This window comes from Rutilus rutilus (assembly GCF_951802725.1).
Source record: "Rutilus rutilus genome assembly, chromosome: 11".
In the NCBI taxonomy this organism is placed as follows: Eukaryota; Metazoa; Chordata; class Actinopteri; order Cypriniformes; family Leuciscidae; genus Rutilus; species Rutilus rutilus.
In genome coordinates this window covers 1,775,013-1,800,131 of record NC_140216.1, presented here as the reverse complement: position 1 = coordinate 1,800,131, position 25,119 = coordinate 1,775,013, and the positions used below count along the sequence as shown (strand labels likewise).

At 38.0% G+C, this 25,119-nt stretch overlaps 1 protein-coding gene across 2 annotated transcripts in view; it reads right to left on the bottom strand.

The window, feature by feature from the left end:
- Window positions 1–25,119, bottom strand: part of samd12 (sterile alpha motif domain containing 12) — a 101,449-nt gene that overhangs the window by 66,494 nt on the left and 9,836 nt on the right. For both annotated transcript variants that reach the window (XM_084423372.1, XM_084423371.1), the window contains exons 2-3: window positions 18,514–18,704; window positions 14,095–14,224 (exon numbers count right to left, since the gene is read on the bottom strand). In XM_084423372.1, coding sequence (XP_084279498.1) covers window positions 14,095–14,224; window positions 18,514–18,704 — 321 coding nt within the window. The remainder of the gene's footprint in view (window positions 1–14,094; window positions 14,225–18,513; window positions 18,705–25,119) is intronic.

The window sequence follows — 25,119 nt, the reverse complement described above, 5'->3', positions numbered from 1 at the left end:
AAGTGAAATAGTCACAGTCGAAAAATTCCTTTCATTTCCGATCACCTCGAACTGCATCATATTTTGATGGAACAGAAGATCGAGGCGCTATGAGCACAGATGGGCATCTTTAGTCACGCAACATTAGAAGCAGAAAATCGGAGTGTGTGTGAGGTGTGTGTAGGTTGAGGTGAGCGGGGTACGGTATTTTAGTGTGTTGGTCGAGTGCCAAACTACCCCTTCATCTGGCAGCGCTCAATGAGGAACAGAAACTCAGCGTGTCTTCTCTCTGAATCACTGCCACGAGTGTGTGACTGAGAAGATGAGTCAAAGAGAGGACGGAGAGAGTGTGAAAACAGGAAAGAAAGAGAAGAAGAGGAGATGTGTACTGACGGGAAGAGAGCTACAAATGTGAGTGCATGAGAAGAAACGGGAGATGTGCCATTTTAAACAAGTTACGGTCCAATCAAAACATTTTAGATGTGGATTCGCAGGAAGAACGGGACCCTGGGAAAGGGCCGTCTCGGCCAGATAAGACGTAAAAGAAAGCATAAAATATTGCGTCTTAAATACACAAGACATGCTGGCCAACAATTGTGCAAATCACACAATGCTTTCAAAGATGATTCAAAAGAGTTTTTAGCGATGTTTCCCAAAAATCACTGAAAGCTAGCCACCAAATTTCCCAACACTTTGTCATATAAGTCAAGAAAAATGTTTCTTAAGAGCAAGTCAATTCAGTTGTCAAACATATTCACATTTACTGTAAGAATGTTAATATGCTAAACACAATTTGATTCACTTTTCTTAATTGTTCAACACAAAGTAATCCAACTATGATTTAATAGGCTATTGTTAAAATCTGTTTATTTAATCAATTTTTCATCAAATTTTTATTAAATTAAATATATATATATATATATATATATTTCCAGATTTTTCATTTTCAGATTTCGGAAACCCAAAGGAAAAGAGTCTGATGCAAGCCAGATTTTTAAAACCTGAACCGTTAGACCGCTTGTAGCCTTAACACTGTCTTAAAGCCTTCATGTATAATGCATTTTAAAGGTATTCATCATGATGTACATGATAATGCATTATAATATGTTTGTCGTGTGTTTTAATGCATTATACTTTCTGAAGGTGTGTTCACTAAATAGATGAGCATTATAATGCATTATTATAACTGTGGTTACAATTATTCATCATACAATGCATTATAAGGCATTAAAAATACTTTTATGACGCATTATATAAAGGCTTTAAGTGTAAGAGCATTGCATGTGGTGATGCAAAAACTGGAAACTACCGTAAAAAGGACAAATTTAGCAGTAAATTACAGAAAATATAGAAATTTTTTATTAAAAAAAAAAATTACAGTCATAATACTGCCTGCCAATAAAATGATTATAATGAACACAACAAAACTCTAGTTTGGATGACTGTTAAAGTCTCTTTATAATCTGGGGGTATAAATCATATATTTCTACATTGATGGCCATTTAAAATTAGTAGTGCATTTTCATGAAATAAAATTGCAAGCAAATAAGCCATTATACTATTTTCTCTCTCTCTCTCTCTCTCTCTCTCTCTCTCTCTCTCTCTCTCTCTCTCTCTCTCTCTCTCTCTCTCTCTCTCTCTCTCTCTCTCTCTCTCTCATAAATATATCACAATAAAAATAAAAATAAGTACAGAAGGGTTCAGCCTTTGTCCCTCATATGAAGGCAGGAGAACACACACTGCGCTGCCGGATGAATACACTCTTCTTTCTCTCCCAAAATATAACAGTTTGTTTATGAGGCTCGCTTGTTGGAATTGAGGGAAAATCTGTGTATTGTGTGTCTGTGTAACTGTGTAGTGCTATTTGTGTGAAATAAGTGTTTTTGATGTTTTTATACTTGCTGCACTCGGTGAGGAAGTGCAGCTCGTCCTCTACGACTCCATCAGAGCAGTGTGAACACAGATCTCTCTCTCTCTCTCTCTCTGGATCTGTCCCTTTTACATGTGAACCAACGCCTGGCTAATTACTGCAACAACCAGGAGGATGACGGACAGAAGGAAAGAAAGAGGGAGACTCTGGGGCCGATAAAGATGGAAATTAACCTCAATCTCTCCGACGAAACTCTCAGGGCGAGCGAGCAGGACCGCACTTGAGAAACACTGAGGACTGGAGAAGGAAACTCCTCAGGTGAGACTGTACAATACTTCACATAGTTTAACCGCAGCTGCATTCATGAGTCCCGAGAGGACCTTTCACTCTCTCTCTCTCACACACACACACACACACACACATAGAGTGAGTGCACGACTGCCAAGTACGTCCCTTCGCTGATCCACACAGAGTTTCATCCAACAGGACAGATTATGCTGCCAAATTACCTACTTTACATGGACGAGGACCAAAGTCTAAATGAAAAATTCCACTGAGAACAGATTTGGAAATCTATGAATCTGATGCTGAACAGAAATTCACTGTGAAAAATATTTCATACATACACACATACATACACACACACACACACACACACACACACACACACACACACACACACACATACATACACACATACATACATAGTATATACGTACGCGCACACACACACACACACACACACACACATTCATACACACAAACACATTCATACACACATACAAACATACATACACTGTATATACACTCACCTAAAGGATTATTAGGAACACCATACTAATACTGTGTTTGACCCCCTTTCGCCTTCAAAACTGCCTTAATTCTACGTGGCATTGATTCAACAAGGTGCTGAAAGCATTCTTTAGAAATGTTGGCCCATATTGATAGGATAGCATCTTGCAGTTGATGGAGATCTGTGGGATGCACATCCAGGGCACGAAGCTCCCGTTCCACCACATCCCAAAGATGCTCTACTGGGTTGAGATCTGGTGACTGTGGGGGCCATTTTAGTACAGTGAACTCATTGTCATGATCAAGAAACCAATTTGAAATGATTCGAGCTTTGTGACATGGTGCATTATCCTGCTGGAAGTAGCCATCAGAGGATGGGTACACGGTGGTCATAAAGGGATGGACATGGTCAGAAACAATGCTCAGGTAGGCCGTGGCATTTAAACGATGCCCAATTGGCACTAAGGGGCCTAAAGTGTGCCAAGAAAACATCCCCCACACCATTACACCACCACCACCAGCCTGCACAGTGGTAACAAGGCATGATGGATCCATGTTCTCATTCTGTTTACGCCAAATTCTGACTCTACCATCTGAATGTCTCAACAGAAATCGAGACTCATCAGACCAGGCAACATTTTTCCAGTCTTCAACTGTCCAATTTTGGTGAGCTCGTGCAAATTGTAGCCTCTTTTTCCTATTTGTAGTGGAGATGAGTGGTACCCGGTGGGGTCTTCTGCTGTTGTAGCCCATCCGCCTCAAGGTTGTGTGTGTTGTGGCTTCACAAATGCTTTGCTGCATACCTCGGTTGTAACGAGTGGTTATTTCAGTCAAAGTTGCTCTTCTATCAGCTTGAATCAGTCGGCCCATTCTCCTCTGACCTCTGGCATCAACAAGGCATTTTCGCCCACAGGACTGCCGCATACTGGATGTTTTTCCCTTTTCACACCATTCTTTGTAAACCCTAGAAATGGTTGTGCGTGAAAATCCCAGTAATTGAGCAGATTGTGAAATACTCAGACCGGCCCGTCTGGCACCAACAACCATGCCACGCTCAAAATTGCTTAAATCACCTTTCTTTCCCATTCTGACATTCAGTTTGGAGTTCAGGAGATTGTCTTGACCAGGACCACACCCCTAAATGCATTGAAGCAACTGCCATGTGATTGGTTGATTAGATAATTGCATTAATGAGAAATTGAACAGGTGTTCCTAATAATCCTTTAGGTGAGTGTACGTACGCACACACACACACACACACACACACACACACACACACACACACACACACACACACACACACACACACACACACACACACACACACACACACACACACACACACACACACACACACACACACACACACACACACACACACACACACACACACGCCTGACGTTCAAGCATAGAAGAGGAGTAAGTCCTGCATTATCTTATCTTCGGTGTTCCTAAAGTTCCTAGGACGTCCCTGGAACATCTTAATAACCCAGATCACTGGGAGACTGAACTGATATCATTATTTGGCCAGTCGTGTTGCTGAGCCCGTATCGATCCCTAGATTAGAGGACAATGGGATCTGGCATTTAATCAAAAGAGGGCAGATCGTGAGAGTTACACAGATGAACAGAATGAGAGAGAAAGACACAGATGCTTAGTGATGTTCATTTGTTCAATAACACATTCATTACATTGTGAATGTAACTTCAACTAATTGATTTAAAGGAGTAAAATCAGTGTAATATTAAAGCAGTTTAAGTATTTTCTCATATCCAAGCTTAACATGAAGAGACAACTAGCCATTTTATAGACACAGAGGCGACATCAACACTGCAGAATCCCAATCAGCCAATCGCGTGAGTTTGGGGGTGGGGCTTATGCTGGTTAGACCAACAGCAGACGGGGATGAGTGTTTCAGAAACCTGTCTGATAATAATTACCTACAAATTACCTACTTTACATGGAGGAGGAACAAAGTCTAAATGAAAAATGCCAGTGAGAACAGATTTGGAAATTGGTGAATTGGACCACAAAATCACATGGGTCCATTTTTTTGAGAAATTGAGATTTATACATAATCTGATTAATAATAAGCTTCCCATTGATGTATAGTTTGTTAGGATAGGACAATATTTGGCTGAGATACAACTATTGAAAATCTGGAATCTGAGGGTGCAAAAAAAATCGAAACATTGAGAAAATCTCCTTTAAAGTTGATCATTTATGTTGGCGATTGTGCTGCATTCACTCACAGAAATACATGTTTTATATATTTACAGTGGGAAATTTACTAAATATCTTCATGGAACATCATCTTTACTTAATATCCTAATGATTTTTGGCATAAAAGAAAAATCGATAATTTTGACCCATGCAATGTATTGTTGGCTATTGCCACAGATAAATCCGTGCGACTCGAGACTGGTTTTATGATCCAGGGTATTTTAAAAAAATATAGAAAAATAATTACACACACAAACTGTATATACACACACACACACACACACACCATTTTAGGCACTGAGGCGACATCAACATTGCAGAATCACAACCAGCCTGACTGGTTCAACCAATATACTGGTTTACTGGTTTATACTGGTTGGACCAACAGCAGACAGGGATGAGTGTTTCAGAAACCTGTCTGATAATAATTGTTGCGACTCCATTTGTGGCTCTACTTCAGCTCTCATAACATTTACCTGAAAAACAACAAGAACTGAGACAAACCATTATGAACGAGCATCGAGATCACGTCTTTCCACACGACACGCACGTTCGGAAAGACACTATAGCAAAATCCGCTGGTTTTCCGCAGGCCTCCATTTCCCCTGAATATAAATCTACAGCATTATCAAGATGATCATTATACATCATCATCATCATCATCATCATCATCATCCAGAACAGCGTCAGTTGTGCGAGTCGTCTGCGAACCACTCACCTCTACATCCATCAGAACTCGACTGTTACCTCTTCATCACTTATAACAGCTATGAAACGCTTGCGGAGCGAGTGATCACAGTCGAATTATTAATTGTTAATGTGGCCATCAAAAGACTAACGCCCTCCTTTCCCTTCAGAATCCTCCAAAACACAAAAATTGCAGTAGTTTCATTCAGGCCACATCATGTTCTTATCCTCCAACATCCCCACAATTCAGTCTGATCTCTCCTCTCTCCATCCTTCTCCACAGAATACTGAAAAATTGATATGATGGCTGTGAATTGCATCCCTGCGAAACACTGCAATTTCAGATGCTCAAACCTCATCATTTCAGATGCGGAAACCTCATCATCTCGCTCGAGGAAATCACCGTGAACACCGAGAGCTGAAACTGAAGACGTCGAGCTGAATCCCAAACACACACGACTGTTGCACGGAAGCCCTTCAGTCCTGAGCTGCGTAGATTAGCAGATTATTATGAAATTATTGACTTTATTTTACTGACCCTTTTGTTATGACCGCAAAAAAACTGTTGTTTTCTCGTATCAGAGGGACAAAATCCTTAATTGCATGTTTAAAGGGATACTTCAGGATTTAGCATTAAGCTTTGTATCAGTAGAAAACCTGTAGTATTTTTGAATTACCGTGATTTCCACCCTCATATCCCCCTGAGACCAGAGATTTATCTATTTTTTGTCTGGAAAAAATCCTCCGATGACGCAAAAATCGTCATTTTGGACAATCGAGGATTTTTTGGCCAGAGGCGAGAGACTACAGCCAGTAGGAGGAGCTGTCCCGCATGTGTTCAACCCGCCCATAGAGGGATCGCACTCACAGAATGTACACACAGTGTCAGCCATCTTTTTTTGGAAGCTAAGCTAGCAGGCTCTTGTTCTGTGGAGAAAGCTGAGTAGTAGGGGTTACCATCCTCTTTTTCCCGGACATGTCCGGCCGTCGAGATCGTCCAAAATGTCCGGGATTCGGCTTTTGCTTTCTGCAGTCGCCATTCATTGTTTACATGCACACCTTTTGTTTCAATCTAACTGAATTCATTCCGATTGGTGAATCTGAATGTAGTGTTTACATGAACGCTAAACAAGTGATCGGTTGATGTGCGTTTTAACATTGCTAAGAAAATTCCCGCTCCTCCGTGAGAGATACGAGACCGGTGCGTCTCACAGGTGTCGCTCATCAGTAATCACGCCACCGGCCTCGCGCCGTTCTCCCGCGGCCCTCAGCCTCGTCCTGCTCGCCACAGTAAACATGATGAATGGCGCCTGTAGAACGCAGAAGCCGAATCCCGGACATTTTGGGCGATCTCGAAATCCCGGGCAGACTCGTCACGGAGACTCACTAGTAGCCTAGCCGTGTTGTTTAACTGCGCGCTCTTACCGGTAGGCGTGGTTTGGGAGTGGCCTCCTAGGGCAGCGAAGCAAGTGCATTCTGGGAGTTGTTGTCTTTCATCCACATGAACCAAAAATACATTTTTTGGCTTTTCTCAGTCTAGAAGTATCCCTTTAATGTCAGTTGTAATGAATGCAGAAGCAAAGATGATGCAATTTTTGATTTGAAAGTTCTGTCCGGAGTAGATATTTGTTTTTAATGACCCTGCAAGTTTGATACAAACATCAAAATATGAGGAAAATATATTGTATATATTTTTATATTTGAAATTTGAGGGAAGATATTTATCTGACAAAATTATTTGTCAAAGAAAGGAAGGTTTTATTTTACCATGTAAAAATAAATTAATGGGAAAAAACAACATGCATACATTGACTACAACATAGTAAGTTATTAATATTTAATTTTTGCATGTGTTTTCTTTGTATGACAGTCTGGCCCAAAATTATGTCGCACAATAATGGCATGTGTCATTGCGTTATTATCACAAATAAAAAAAATTGACTCCAAGAACAACTATGCAATATGCTTACAAAATCTTGCAATAATATTTGAATAAAGGGTGAAGATGTAAATTTTCCTAGGCCGGACATTACTGTTGACCAAAGGCCCGTTCACATGCTAAATAATGTGGCCTGGTTGAGTTAGTTAGTAGTGTGTTAAACGCTCGACCAATCACAACACACTGCTCCAGCCGACCAATCAGAGCACAGTGTGCTTTTCAGAAGGAGGGGCTTCATAGAGACAGGAACTAAACAGAGCGTTACTGACAGACTGGGAAGAGAGGAGCCGCAACAATGGAGAATATGAGGAAAATAATCAACATTCAAGCAGGAAAACCTGTTCTAGTAGAGCCTGAAAACTACATCAAGGTCATAATATGACCTCCTTAAGATCTATTAATATCTTACAAAAGAGGCATTTCAACAAACATCAGATGTCCCGTTTTACAGCATGTAATTTTCACATTAAAAATGAAACAAAAAATACATAAATTCACTCTGATGAAAATGTCAGCAGAACGATAAAAGTCCATAAAAAAGGCCATAAACAACGCCAAGACCACCAGTGTGCAGCCTGATGGGAGTCTCCTTTACATGAGCTGTTTATAACTCTTGTTAAAGTCCAATAAATAAACCCAGTGTCTTACACACCCAGTATTCTCTGGACCGAGAGCCAGACCTCCAGCACGCACACACACACACACACACACACACACACACACACACACACACACACACACACACACACACTGACTGACCAGCGCATGTGGAAACACCAGAACAGCCAGATTACTAACATCCCAGCTGGACTCGTTTATCTGTCAGTCTGTCGAACTTTCCTTTCTTCCCTGTAAAACCACAGAGAGTGAGCCAGTGATCATGAAACAGGAGGATTCAGATCTGAAGATCTGCTACCAGTTCTCCCACACCAGACCGACAGTCATCGCTGTGAAACCCAGTTCAAGAACGGACACTTGCACTGGGGGAATGGTGCAGAAGCAGTTTTCACTCAGAAATTACTAATACATTTCTCAAATAATTACAAAGAAAAACTACCCTGGAAATCCAGAGATCTCTGGAGAGCACAAGCTGAATTTGCTCAGCGAGTTACTCTGGCGTCGAGTAATGATGCTCATTAAATATGCCCTTGTATCCGAGCTGCACCAATCACAGCGGGTTATCTGATATAGGCGGGCCAGAGGCGAGATGACGACAGCGCTGTGACGTCGAAGTCATTAGTAAACATTGCAAGATGGCTCTGGATGAACACCAGTTGTTTGAAACGGCTTTGGCCGCTACAATGAACGAGTTAGACTTGGCTTTTTATCTAAAAGAGGAAGAGAAGGCGGCGCTCGAATCGTTCCTTTGCAAGAAGGACGTTTTTGCTGTTTTGCCGACCGGATACGGCAAGATCTACCAGTGAGCTCCGCTGGTAGCTGGGGCTTATTGTTGTGATTGGTCGTAGTGTTATCCAATTGCGTGCAGTGAGATTTTCAAATGCATGCTTGGTGCCGCCCCTCAAGCTGGCCAAGTTTCATTAGTCGACGCCAGACCATTAATCTTTCAGATTTAGGTCTGGATTTCCAGGCTAAAGAAAAACAGCAAGTAACAGGGAATTAATTGCAGTAGCACCTCAATGCAGGCCACAAGATCCAGGGGGCGGGGTTGGATCCACATCTAAGGGGTGGAGATTGGTAGGTTTAGGGGTGGGTTTAGGGATCAGGGGGTGGAGATGGGTAGGTTTAGGTATATGTAAGGTGGGAGGAGTTGGATCTGGATCCAACCACGCCCCCTGGATCTTGTGTTCTGCAGTGAGGACCATCTCATTAATTGTGGAATTGAAAAACTGAAATAGCATTTTCTTACAAAAAGTACTCTACTAAACTGATTTTTTAAAGTTGTAAATAAAACCGTATCAGCAATATTCACACCATAAATCAAAGTGCCTAATTCAGTTTTTTTCTGCTCGAATACAATACTTCACTGAGCTTGTTCGCATGACTTTTTAAATGTGCCACTCCTAAATTGATCTGTATGCCTAAAACACTAGTTTATTTATTATCATTTATTAATTATACTATTATATTCTAGTATATAATATAATAATATACATTTTTTTACAATAATTTATTTTGTATTTGTACGAAATGTATTGATAATATAAAATAATATATTAAATATTGATTAAATTCAGTGCTGTCAATCGATTAAAATAAATAACGAATTAATTGCACATTTTTCTGTAATTTATCACAATTAATTACACCTGACATTAAAGTTTATGTATTATTTCACAATAAATCTCTAAATGAATGTAGAAACAACATAAAGACAGTAGCCTATGTTTTAAATATTTGTTTAATGGCATCTTTTTTATGAAAGAAGGCATCACCATTTTTTTTCTCAATTTTAGCCATTAATTATATCAAACACATGCATAAATTGTATATAGATTAATCCTTATTAAAGCAACAAAAGTTATTCAGTCAAGAGAGCAGTGGGCTCTTTTCTCTTCTGATTTTGATTCTCCTCAATGACAGACAGCTGCAGATTTAACAGGCTACTGTCACTTTAAGAGCTGCAGATTTAACAGGCTACTGTCACTTTAAGAGCTGCAGATTTAACAGGCTACTGTCACTTTAAGAGCTGCAGATTTAACAGGCTACTGTCACTTTAAGAGCAGCAGATTTAACAGGCTACTGTCACTTTAAGAGCAGCCGATTTAACGGGCTACTGTCACTTTAAGAGCTGCAGATTGAACAGGCTACTGTCACTTTAAGAGCTGCAGATTTAATGGGCTACTGTCACTTTAAGAGCTGACGCGGATCAACACACATTTTCTCAACTCTTAACATTCATTTAAGACGTCATTAAACTTATTTAATATTATAAGCTTGCGAAGATACAAAAAAAAACAAGCATTTTGGCATAATTTTGTGTTTTCCTCCATGCAAGCGCTGTCTACAGTGGCTTTCAATGCACTAATTAAATTAAAATATATTAATGAGGTCTAATGGCTTTGCATCGCACTACTGTCTGTTTTCACAGTGCATATTCTCCACAGTAAATCAAGCCAAGGGCACAATTATTATTATTATTATTATTACATTGATTGGAAAACAAAACAAACAACAACAACATAATTCTGGCTGATTTAACTGGTCTGTTAGAATGCAGAAAATGAAAAGACTTGATAAATATCCAGCATTTTTTCCCACAAGCGAAAGAGGTTATCAGTGTTATCACACACCTGACGTTGGAAGTCTTCTAACAGGCCTCGTGTGCAGATTTAGAAAAAACAACCCTGAATGAATATCCAGTTATCTATTCTGTCAAACAACAGCTGGTTTCTTAACAGGCATTAATTGTTGCGTTCTCATAACCCTGCTGCGCCGAGGCTCATGGGATTGACGTCTCTTTGAAATCCAGCCCAGAGTTTCATTGTCTCCGACGGAGGAGCCGAGCTCCAGTCGCTCTCTCTTATCTTCTGTATATCACACAGAACGAGAGCACCTTCTCCCCTGATCACACCTACGCTATCAGAAATATGTGCTTAACTCATTTACCAAAGCACTCGCTGCCTCTGTCTTTGTAATTACTGCAGATTAGGGACTAATATCTAATTATGCCTTAATATGCTTTAATGCAGCTTTAATGACAGCTCGGTGTTCCAGTCAAACTCTCGGAGCGATTCGGGAGACGGTGAGGGAGATTCTCAGCAGTCGTATGTCGGCGATGGAGAGCTTTATCTGGCTCAAACGGAACAAACCACACTTAGTGCTAAATAATAATTAGGGAGTAATTATGTGCATATTTGAGCCTGTCTGGACCGATAATGTATGAAAGAGTTTGCAAATCCTTCTCAATCTCAGGTCCAATGACTCTAACATAAGATCTGATTATAAATCAATACCAGTTCCAGAGGCTTCATATAATTGCATCTAAAACTAAAACTGAAATAATGTATACAAATATATAGAAATAACGAAAATAATTTTAAAATAATATTTAAACAATTTTTTTGTTATTAAATTAAAAACAGAGCAAAATTACTACAACTTTTAAATAATAATTAAAACAGAAAATAGACAAATAATATATTCTTAAAAAAAAAAAAAATCATTTTGAAACAATAAGCAAAAAGATTGCACCATATTTAAAATAAATTAAAATGTACAATTAAAAAATGTGTATAAAATGGCACACAAGAAGTCAGATGTAAGGTTTAATCTGAAGATAATAAAATAAGTGGTATTATCACTCATATGATGTGATTTGCACGAGCCAGTGTGTTGTCTGGAGATCTGGCTCTCGGTTTACTACGGTGAAACGTGTTACGCTACGCATGGTTTGACCAGAGATGGATGCAAATTGCTTTGTGTCTCTAATTGGTAAGACCTGGTGTTTATTAACAGATTCCTGTTAATTAATACTGGATCATCAAATCGAGCAGCTTGCATATTTTATTCATAAATTATGGATAATTGGATCTTGCATTCCCTTAAACTGCATTCACAATCCTTCCAGTCAAACTAGAACGACTCAGAAAGCGTTGCTTTAAGCAGCATTACTCCTGACGACTGCGACGATGAATCATGACTTCGGCTCATCAGCGCTGTGTGTTATTACACTCACAACAACGTCACCGTTAGAAATAAAGCAGAGCAGATCAATACATGATCGATTTGACTTCAAACTCTGACTTTGGACGATCTCCGACTTTGGTAAGAAGGACATCTTAGAAATATCAGGCTCATATTGATCAGGGATTCCCATTTACTTCAGCTAGCCAACATTTTTATTTTTATAGAATTAGAATTAAATGATATGGTTGTCAAAAGATGAAATATATATAAAAAAAATAAATAAAAAAAAAAACGATATAATTATATATATATATATATATATATATATATATATATATACACACAACAAAATGACAAAAACTAACTGAAATAAAAACAGAAATTATAAACAAGTAAATGTGTGTATGTGTGTATATATATATATATATATATATATATATATATATATATATACACACACATATATACATATATATACACACACACACACATATACACAGTTATTTTAGTATCATTAAGGTACTATTATTAATATAATATAATATAATATAAGGCTGTAGGGGTAAATAAAGTATGTTGCTTTCATTAGATTGTGATGTCTGCACAAAGCATGTGATTTATCTCTCCAACGCTTCTTCAAGTAGAACACATTAAAACACAATACAACACGAAAAACTGCAGTACAGTCATCCATCACTGAGTTACTGTAGGTCACACGACATTAAAGACACTCGCACACACACACACACACACACACACACACACACACACACACACACACACACACACACATACACACACACACACACACACACACACACACACACACACACACACACACACACACAGCTCTCACACAGCTCTCACACAGCTCTCACACACACACACACACACAGCTCTCACACACACACACACACACACACACTGCTGAGCTAATAATCATCTCGGCGGAGCTGATAGCAATTAATGGCAGTGTCGTCATGAATGTCCCCATGTGTGTGTGTGAGCTGTGTGTGTGTGAGAGCTTTGTGTGTGTGTGAGAGCTGTGTGTGTGTGAGCTGTGTATGTGTGTGAGAGCTGTGTGTGTGTGTGTGTGTGTGTGTGAGCTGTGTGTGTGTGTGTGAGAGCTGTGTGTGTGTGTGTGTGTGTGCGAGCTGTGTGTGTGAGCTGTGTGTGTGTGTGAGAGCTGTGTGTGTGTGTGTGTGTGTGTGTCTGTGTGTGTGAGAGAGCTGTGTGTGTGTGTGTGTGTGTCTGTGTGTGTGAGAGAGCTGTGTGTGTGTGTGAGAGAGCTGTGTGTGTGAGAGCTCTGTATGTGTGTGAGAGCTGTGTGTGTGTGTGTGTGTGTGTGTGTGTGTGTGTGTGAGAGCTGTGTGTGTGTGAGAGATGTGTGTGTGTGTGTGTGTGTGAGAGAGCTGTGTGTGTGTGTGAGAGCTGTGTGTGTGTGTGTGAGAGCTGTGTGTGTGAGAGCTGTGTGTGTGTGTGTGAGAGCTGTGTGTGTGTGTGTGAGAACTGTGTGTGTGTGAGAGATGTGTGTGTGTGTGTGTGTGTGTGAGAGAGCTGTGTGTGTGTGTGTGAGAGCTGTGTGTGTGTGTGTGAGAGCTGTGTGTGTGAGAGCTGTGTGTGTGTGTGAGAGCTGTGTGTGTGTGTGAGAACTGTGTGTGTGTGAGAGATGTGTGTGTGTGTGTGTGTGTGAGAGAGAGAGCTGTGTGTGTGTGTGTGTGTGTGTGTGTGTGTGTGTGTGTGTGTGTGTGTGTGTGTGAGAGCTGTGTGTGTGTGAGAGAGCTGTGTGTGTGTGTGTGTGTGAGAACTGTGTGTGTGTGAGAGAGTTGTGTGTGTGTGAGAGCTGTGTGTGTGTGAGAGCTGTGTGTGTGTGTGTGTGTGTGTGTGTGTGTGTGTGTGTGTGTGTGTGTGTGTGTGAGAGAGAGCGTTGTGGGTATTTGACCTTGGAGAAGATCATGATCAGACTGACAGGTGTGTGTGAGTGTGTGTGAGCGTGTGAGAGTGTGTGTGTGTTTACCGGTGATGTCGTGCAGCTTGAAGGAGTCGCTGTACACCTGGTGTTGATTGGGACAGTGTTTCTTCAGCCACTTACACACGTCCTGCTGAGTCCACAGAGCCACCGGCTTCGACAGCTTCACCGTTCCCGGCTGCGCAACACACACACACAAAACACAAAAGCAGATCAGACGTACGCTTCACAGTCGCCATGGCAATTCTTGGGTTTTTAATGGAATATTGCAGTTTTTATTATAAATGATTTATCCGTGAACATCATTACTCTGCACACTCTTGAATCAGAATAACTTCCTCTCATCTCTTCTGTTCTCTGATGACGAGGGCGGGGCAACCTGTCACTCACATGAGATCAGCCAATCAAATCCTCATAGACACAATCAAGCCCCGCCCACATCTGTTCTTGTTCCAGAAGCGTTTCACTCGGATATACGACACAATAGAGAAGAAAATTGTCGACTCATGTCGACTTTAAAAGAATATTTCAGCCAAAAATAAAAAAGCTGTCCTCATTTGCTCGCCTTGTCCTTCATGATGTTTTTAAACCTGTTTTACTTTTTTTTTTTATTCTGTGGAAAATAAAGGGAGAAATTTCAGTAAGTCTAAACCAGTTGGTCTTTTCATGAAATTACGATAAAAGGAGAACATTTGAGACATTTGTTCAATGTCGTAGTCGATCTCCGAATGCAACGTAACATGAGGAGAGTAAAGATGGAAAAGCTCCTAAAGCTTGTTTCCATATACATTCACGGATCATTTATTATCCAAGTTATCGTGCTTTTCATTGAGATTACAAGTTCATGACATTTCCTCATATGGAGTCAGTTCATTACGTTGCATTCGGAGATCGACTACTTTTGACTGACAAAATTCCAGCCACCGGAAACACAAACACTGTTCTCAATGCTGGAGTTCATGTGTAGAGCCTCTGGTGATGCTTCCAGCACAGTTTCATGTTGTGTCGAGCCTTCTTAGTGTTTTAAAAATACGCGCACACACACACGCAAACACACTCACACGCAAACACACTCACTCACTCACTCACGCACACACTCACTCACTCACTCACGCACACACTGACTCACTCACACACACACACACTCACTCACACACACACACAGACACTCACTCACACACTCTCACTCACACACACACTCACTCACACTCACTCACTCACTCACACACACACTCACTCACACACACACACACTCACTCACACACACACACAGACACTCACTCACACACTCTCACTCACACACACACACACACTCACTCACTCACACACACACACACACTCACACTCACACACACACACGCAAACACACTCACACGCACACACACTCACACTCACGCAAACACACTCACACACAAACACACTCACATGCACACACGGGCACGGGCACACGAACACTCACAGTTACTCACGCACACACTCACAAACACATACACACGCAAACACACTCACACGCAAACACACTCACACACACATGGGCACACACGCAAACACACACACACGCAAACACACACTCACTCACTCACTCACTCACACACACACACACAGTTACTCACGCACACACTCACTCACGCACACACTCACTCACACACGCAAACACACACACACACTCACTCTCACACACACACACACACACACACACACACACACACACACACACACACACACACACACACACACACACACACACACACACACACACACACACACAGAATGACAGTCATTCCGTCCTTGGTATAATTAGAAAATTCAAGAATTCTCATGTTACTATAGCAACAAAGCATGATGACTTGAAGATATGAATGCATCATAACACTAGAATGATCATCTACGACAACAGAATTCATATTAGAGGCAAATGATCTGAAGGGCTGATCGATATAAGCAATATTAATTAGTAAAGATGGAGGAGAAAAATATATGGCTTCAAGGAAAATGACTAAATGCCTTTTCACTATTTTTCAGTTCGATGGAATTATGATTTGATTAATTTATCTGTTTTTTTTAAATGCGTTGCATATCTGATGCACAATAAATGTAACTGAGTTTAATCCGACAGATGGACAGATGAGTGACTCACGCAGACTCTGCATTACAGTGACATCTTGTGGTGAAAGCTGAACAAAAACATGTGTGATGACAGTCAGATTAATGCACAGCAGCTTTACAGTTTTATTCATATTTTGAATTAGCTTTATTTTTTGTGTTAATTTTATTTTATAAACAGTTAAAACATTTTTTTATTTAGTTCTCTTTAAATGACAAAATCACATACAATTACTAAAACATGTTTCTAAATATGTTTAAAATGTACAGTAGGTTTAATTTCTTAATTTTTGTTTAGTTTAAGTTTTTCTACTATAATTTTTTCCCCCAGCTTTATTATTTTCAATGAAAATTTTAAACCCAACGGTCGTGTTTGCACATGGTTTTGAAAAATAATAATCCTGGTAACAGAGTGAAAAAATATGTCAGCTTTTGTTCATATCAGAAACGTTTTAAAAATGTTAAAATGCAAATAATAAAAACTGCAAAGAAAAATATTACCATCACCACTAAACATAATAAAAAAGAGAAATATTGCTAAAGAAAGGAAAGCCATTAACAAAAATAAGAATAAATAAAAATAAATATATATGAAAATAATAATAATAATAATAATAATAATAATAATAAAACAAGTAAAATAAAATAAAATAATAATCTTTGTCCACACAGGATGATTTTCAATACTGAAAAAAATATATATATCGTAATAGTCCTATATATTTGTTTCTTTAAGCAAAATATAAATATAAATATTGCTAAAGAAAACAAAGCCATTTAAAAAATAAAATATTAAAATAAAATAAAAATTGATAATAAAATAGAAATTAATAATAAAATCAAATAAAATCAAATCAAATCTGTGTGTACAGACAGGATGATTTTCAATACAGATTTTTTTTTTTTAATAGTCTATCTATTTTTCTAAGCAAAATATAATTACTCCTTGATTTAACGTGTGAAATATGACCTGGGCATTTCTTCATGAGATTCAGCCAATAATGCATTGCTCCAGATCATATCACAGATGCATGACGATATAATAACAATATACAGTATGAGACGCTCTAGACGTGATTCCTGTCCGGACTGCGAAATCACAACTTACTGTACGCTTTACTGTACTGAGACAAACACAGTCCAGCTTTTCTTCACAAACCTCCTTTTCAAATATTCATTCAAGTACATAATAAGCAGAATTAGCAAGAAGATACTGGCTAATCTTGGCCAGAGATGAAGCAAATGAAGAATTTAATTTAATTAAGATTTAAACATCAAGCTTTCTTTTCAACCTGTTCACTTTCTCTCCATTTTTGACCAGATCTGAACTTAAATGGTGAATGAATAATGAATGAATAATGAAGAATAATAATGAATGTTTGGAATATGAACCCGAGGTTGATCTTTTTAAAGGCAGATTATTGCAGAAGTGAAAGCAGCTTTAAACAAAAAAAAAGTGTAAAAAACGATACAGAAGTGTAAATTAAACTAAACATTAAACATTAACTAAAAATTATATATTTCACAAAATAATTTGGCCTCTGAAATTTCCAGAAAATCAAAGCCATACGTCTAACCGAGTTCAAGCTATATTACAGATATTGAGCGGATAAAGGGCTTTAAACTTTAAAGTGGCGTTTCCATAGTAACACAAATGTCTGATTTCAGCCGTTTCACAGGATAATCGAGTGTTTCGAATGACTCCTAATTTATGATTAATACTAAATATATGATCAAAAAGGCAATAGAGAAGAAGCGATCCAAGAGTCCGACATTAACATGTTAATTCACTCATGCTATACAATATTGTGAAATGATGCATTATGGGACGCATCCATTCTGTTTAAATCACATAAATGAGTGACATCCTCCTATTCTATTCAAATGTCTGTGTTTTCTTTTAAAGAAATTGTTTACATATTTACATTTATTTTATTCAGCAAAGATGCATTTAGTTGATCAGAAGTGACAGTAAAAACATTTATAATGATACAAAAATAAATGCTGTTCTTTTAAACTTTCTATTCATCAAAGTATCCTGAAAAATAAAATATATCACGGTTTCCACAAAAATATTAAACTGTTTTCAACACTGATAATAATCATAAATGTTTCTTGAGCATCAAATCATCATATTAGAGTGATGTGTGAAGGATCATGTGACACTGAAGACTGGAGTAATGATGCTGAAAATTCAGCTTTGATCACAGGAATAAATTACACTTTACTGTATATTCACATAGAAAACAGATGATTTACATTGGAATAATATTACACAATTTTACTGTATTAATAAACGCAGCTCTGGTGAGCAGCAGCGATCAGAATCATGATGAAACGGTGAGTTTATAGGGATGTTCTCACCCGGGACAGCTCGGATTCGGAGACGGAGCGCTGAGGTGGAGATCGGCGCTGGAAACCAGGACTCTGGTCCAGGAAACCCAGACTGTCCTCATCCAGTCCATGATCAACACACACTTCCTCCCGGTGTGATGTCACTTCCTCTGAGCACACCTGATGGTCAATCCCATTCTGGGTCAGATTGCAGTGGACAGCTGTGGACATCAGCAAACACAAGAGTGTTAGTGAGCGGACACGACCACAAGGTGGAGCTCTGTGTGTGTGTGTGTGTGTGTGTGTGTGTGTGTGTGTGTGTGTGTGTGTGTGTGTGTGTGTGTGTGTGTGTGTGTGTGTGTGTGTGTGTGTGCGTGCGTGCGTGCGTGTGTGTGTGTGTGTAAGGTTAAGTAAGTAAAGCCAAGAATAACGTTGATATTGTTAGTAATATTTCAGCTGGACTGAAGCAGGTTTGGTTTACTTGATTATCCAGACATCTTTTTTTAAAAGAAAAATCATGCGTATCAAATATGATCATCGTTCTTTTGAGGAAGGTTTATTTGTTCATCTTTCAATCATCATTGTATTGCATTACATTCTGTTTTAAAACTACAGCTTTGATCATTAAACTAAGCATTTAGATATCATATTACTAAGACATTATTGGCAGATATTGATATTTATATGCGTTTTATGTCAGTAGTCTGTTATAAAGATCTCATTGATTTACATTAAAAGCATCAAAATTTCATCTTACTCTTCGTTCATCATCATTTGCGCCATTTATTACACAATATTGCTCAGTTTTGGCCTGCAAATAATATTAAAGTGTATTTTTCTCTCTGTGGAATATGATACTCAGTGGAAAAATGGGGAACTTTAAAAAAAATATTTTGTCTAAAGTTTCAATCAAGTGACATAAAACCAAAACAAACCATAAAAAAATAAAATAAAAAAAATTGTTGTTGCTTGAAATAAAATAAATGATAACTGAAAAATAAATATATTCAAAACTTTAACTTATTTTATTTCAGCTAGTTTCTCATTTTTATTTCAACTTGGACTAAAACAACCAAAACTAGAACTAAAATAATTTATAAAAATCTAAATGAAATATATAAAAAATAAAATTATTTTAAATTATATAAAGCAAATTTACTAAAACTTTTGTAAATTAAACAGAAAACATACATACAGAAAATAATTCAAAATATTAATAAAATCATATAATAGTATCTCAATGATATTGGGTTCAATAATCTGTGATTGTGTTTATGATTATTATTTCATATGCCAGGCTCGTTCATAAACATGTTTCACATCGTCCTCTAGATGGCATGAGATGACAGAATTATGACAGCGTTTCTATAATCCTGTCTGATATTAATGAATCATGAACCATAAAGATGATGGACACATACAATCAAATCAGAACCAAGGATTTGATCATTCTCAGAGAGAACCAAAGCAGTTGGTTAATGTGTGATTAATGACATTAATATTAATAATAATCTATTAATACTCCGTGTTGAAAGCAGCACATGTGAAGATCTTCTGGCTGTCGTTGAGATGAACATTAAAGCGTAAAACACTTGAACAAACGCATCTGTCACGTTCTCTGAATCCAGGCCGCGCAGACGGGAGCCAGACGAAGCTCGTTCTGCCAGAAATACTCAACGATGAAGATCATAAAGCCCAGCGCTTCCTCACAGCCTGGAAACGCAGATCTCGAGGAGAACAGTACCAGATTAAACACTGAGAGACTAGAACATCACCACTGGAGCATCCTATACTGTAAACCAACTGTTTCATTTAATAATTCAATCATTTCCATCCCATCTGTTTGCAAACAATAAACACGCAGTTTACAACAGAACATTTAACACCCACAGGGGGCCGAGTTATGGAATATTTGTTCACCGCCACGTCTTTTTCAAACATGTCTGACTCTTTCTTCTGTGAAACACAAAAGGAGAAGTTTAGCAGAATGTCCAAGCTGCTCTTTTACGTGCAATGAAAGCAAATGATGAACAAATTAAATTCCAGTCTATAGGGTTATTATATTTAAATCAATCTAAAAACTAAAATCATAAATGTGTTGCTTTAAATAAAACAAATATTAACTGAAACAAAACAAAAACTTAAGCTTATTTAATTTCATCTACACTGTAAAAGTTTCATGATTTTATTATGAAGATTTATCACTTTTGTCAACTTAGATTAACTAATGTTGTTTAGATGACATAATATTTGGAGTTTCTGTTGATCAAACCAATTTATTTCTTTGTATTCATTACATTTTTAAAATTTTAACATAATGCAACCAGAAACTACAATATTTTTTTTTTGTGTAGTTTCCAACATTTCTCACTTTCATTTAGATTAACGATGTACTAAAATAACTAAAACTGAAATAGCAAAAAATATATAATAAACTATATAGACATTTAAAAAAAAAAACTTATTTAAAAAAAATAATATTTTTTTATAAAAATAGAAATGCACAAATTACTAAAACTTTAAAGGAGAACTCCGGTCAATTTTAACATTGAGCTCATTTTTTTTGTAAATTTGGAGTGCTGTCAATACAGAGAACCTAGTCAGTACTAAACCTATGCGCGTGAACTCAACAATCGACTACTGTGGACTTCGACCGAAAACAGGATGTAAATACAGGTATGTGCGCTGGCTGAATAAACATCATTTTTATTCATATCTTTCACATCTACTGCAGTCAGATTGACTCGCGTTCACTCCCAAGGAATCACTCACATGACCTGTGCACTTGTAATGACACATCAAGGATGTTAAGAGGCTAAAAGCAGGTTTAAAACTTGCCCCATTGAAGTCAACAGGGTGCAGATTTTAAAACGAGGATAACACGGTGTAGGCAACCCCGATTTTTGTCGTTGTTCTCTGTACTGACAGCACTCCAAATGTACAAGAAAATGAGCTCAATGTTAAAATTGACCGGAGTTCTCCTTTAACTGAAACAGAAAAAATAAAAATGAGTTCAAAAATATTATTAAAAACTGTGTTACACTTTATTTTAAGGTGTCCGTGCTTATGCATTTAAGTACTGTGTAATAATTAACTACACATGTACTTTATAGGGTTAGTTGTTGCATGCAATTATGCATCATTTATAGTTATTACTACAGTAACTACATGTAAAAAGGAGGACACTGTAAAATAAAGTGTAACCAAAACTAAAATGACACGGATTCGCACATACAAAGCTATCACATGGATTCAGACAAAAATATATCCAATAGTCTTATAACAAGACAGTTCATATATTCATAATTCATACTTTAGATGATGATTTATGGTGTTTTTGTTCCCCATCAGCTCAGACAATCTGCGAAATCTCTTTCAGAAGAATAAAAGCCATGCAAGTTTGGAACAATAAATGATTAAAATGTAAATTTTTGGATGAACTAGCACTAATTGTGATGAGCTCAACAAGCTCTGGGTGCAAACACAGCCGGTGTCGTTGCGTAACGGGTCATCAAACCAATCTAAGCCGTGACGACGTCTGATGAACACCATGACTGAGAGAACGACGGATAAAACCGCTCTGCTCTTGTTTACTGAACTGGGAACGCTGGGAATATTCCAGAACACAGCAGCCTTGAAACAAAAAGCAGATTAGCATGCAAAGCACGCAGAGCTTCCTTCTCTCAGATTCCCTGCTTTCTCTTTCCTCTTCCTCGCTCCACATCCTTCTCAGGCCACACTCGGTTAAAACCAGGGTTTCTAACGGCCAGGATATATTAATGATACCTGTAATTGATCTCAGAGACAGAGCATTGCCCTTGGTTTGTGTGTTTGGAGGGGTGTGTAGATGTGCCGGGGCTGGAAGGCTTTTTCTGCCTTTCCTCTAAATATAGATCAGGACGTTCTTCTCCTCTTCTGAACGACATGCGCACTGAGGGAAGGAGGGAGCGAGAGACTGAGAAAGAGAAAGAGATGCTTCACTGTTCAATCCAGCCCTGCTTTCCTCCCCCTCATTTAAAGGGCCAGTTCACCCCTAAAATAAAAATGCTGTCATTATTTACTCACTCTTATATTATTATTTTGTTCATATAAAATGAAAGGAGACATTTTGAAGGATATAATTATGCCTTTAAAAAAAGTGCAGGATTTACTTTGAAACTTAATTTTAACTGTAAAATTGAAAAAAAAAGAGAAAAAAAAGAAAATTGCATAGATAATTACAAAGCAATGTGAAGTAACGAAGTAGAAAGACTAAAATAGCATTTTCTTATCAAATTTATTTGCAATTTTTACAAATATATTTTTTAAGTGCACAGTTTCCACAAAACTATGAATCAGCACAACTGTTTCCAACACTGATAATAATCATAAATGTTTCAGAGTGATTTGTGAAGGATCATGTGACACTGAAGACTGGAGTAATGATGCTGAAAATTCAGCTTTGATCACAGGAATAAATTACACTTTACTATATATTCACATAGAGCAGAGCTGTTTTAAATTGTAATAATATTTCAGAATTTTCCTATTTTTACTGTATTTTTAATCAAATAAATGCAGCCTTGGTGAGCACCTCAGATCAGCTGACATTGGGAATCGAACCCGTCGAACTGAAGAGCTACGGTTGAATGAAAAAAAAAATCCTGAATTACAGTTTGTTAATTTTAATGTTATCATATGGTTTAAAAAAAAGTCATCTTTTTCTTTGTCTTTTTCTTTCTTTCTTCTTTCTTTTTTTTTCTTTTAACAAAAGTTGCCTTTATGATCTGTCATTGTATGAAAAAGCATTAGGGATTTTTCACAAGAAAACGGAAGTGTGGAAAGCTGAGCTGATTTACACAGTGAAGCTTTTCCTATAATGCGAAAGACCGGAAAGGATGATGGATTTCACTCAATAGAGTCTGAACATCTCGACTGCGTTGCTGTTGTCCTCTCGTGTTCTTCACCAGTGATCTGAAGTAAGGATGGATGGCAGGCCATTTAAAGTGGAGTGGTTTGTTTGTGCGCTCGGTGTGTGACCCAGAAACAGGAGTGGAGATGGTTGAGAATCAGCTGATTCAGAACACACATGTACGTCATTATTCGGGTGAAGATATGAAGCTGTGAGGGCAGGTCACTCCCAGTGTTGCCCAGCGCTGTGATGGAGGCTGGAAGCAGTAATATACTGTAAATATTACAGGAGAAACCAGCGACACTACACTGAGAGGAATCAAATCCATAGCTTCATAACATTTACCATTTCATTTAATTACTATTAAACTCATTTACAAATCACTTGAGATGTCGTCATTTTTGAATGTATTGTTTCACTTTAAAACTAAATGTGCACTGCAGAAAGTTCGGGGTTGGTCAGATTTGTTCATGTTTTTGAAAGACGCCGCTTCTGCTCATCCAGGCTGTTGATTGTAATACTGTAAAATATAATTACTATTTAAAACGTCTGTTTTCTATGTGAATATACAGTAAAGTGTAATTCATTCCTGTGATCAAAGCTGAATTTTCAGCATCATTACTCCAGTCTTCAGTGTCACATGATCCTTCACAAATCAGTATGATGAACAATAAACATTTATGATTATTATCAGTGTTGAAAACAGTTTCATATTTTTGTAAAAACTGTGATACGTTTTTTAGGATTTTTTGATTATTATAAAGTTCAAAAGAACAGCATTTATTTGAATATGTAATATAAATGTCTTTACTGTCACTTTAAATCATTAAAAAGTTTCCTTGCTGAATAAATGTATTAATGAACGGCACTGTTCTCAATAAAAGTAAACTTTTTAATTTACTTTAACACCCAGTAACCCACTGTAGAAAACTGCAACATGCATAAAGCAATTAAATACATATTGTTTTACTAAATATGTGTTATGTACATATATACCGACACAAACTTTAAAATGTATCACGGCAACAGGTTTGTTGGGGAAATACAGCACCATTGCTGTTTTGAATCATATTTAGCATCTTCCAAGTAAACTTATATTATAGTGTATTCATTATGCTCTCAAAAGAGTCACAGTAAATCCCAGATAAACGTTGCAAATGATTACCAACGTAGCCTGATGAGCTTGACAAGTTGCTATGAGATAAACATGCTGAATTCTTGGCCTTCTCTCACTGGGAAAACTTCATTGCAGGCCTTTAAAGAAGCTATTTATGCCCTTTTCAAAGTCTAGAACAGGTTTTCCTGCTTGAATGTTGATTATTTTCCTCATATTCTCCATTGTTGCGGCTCGTCTCTTCCCAGTCTGTCAGTAACGCTCTGTTTAGTCCCTGTCTCTATGAAGCCCCTCCTTCTGAAAAGCACACTGTGCTCTGATTGGTCGGCTGGATCAGTGTGTTGTGATTGGTCGTGTTTGGGAAATGTCCCGCCCCTTACCATAACCGCCAGTTTAACACACTACTAACTAACTCAACCAGGCCCCGCCCCTTTATTCTGCGTATGAATTATTATAATGAGGAATATTGTGACGTGTTCGTTCCCGGAAGAAACTCAAGACTACAGTGGAGGCGTTTCAGGAGTTCAGGAACACTGACACTGATATAGAGAAGAACTGGAGCTTTTTCATCCTCAAACAGCAACACTACACACTAGAGATGAACATGGACAAAAAAAGATGCAAATCTCAG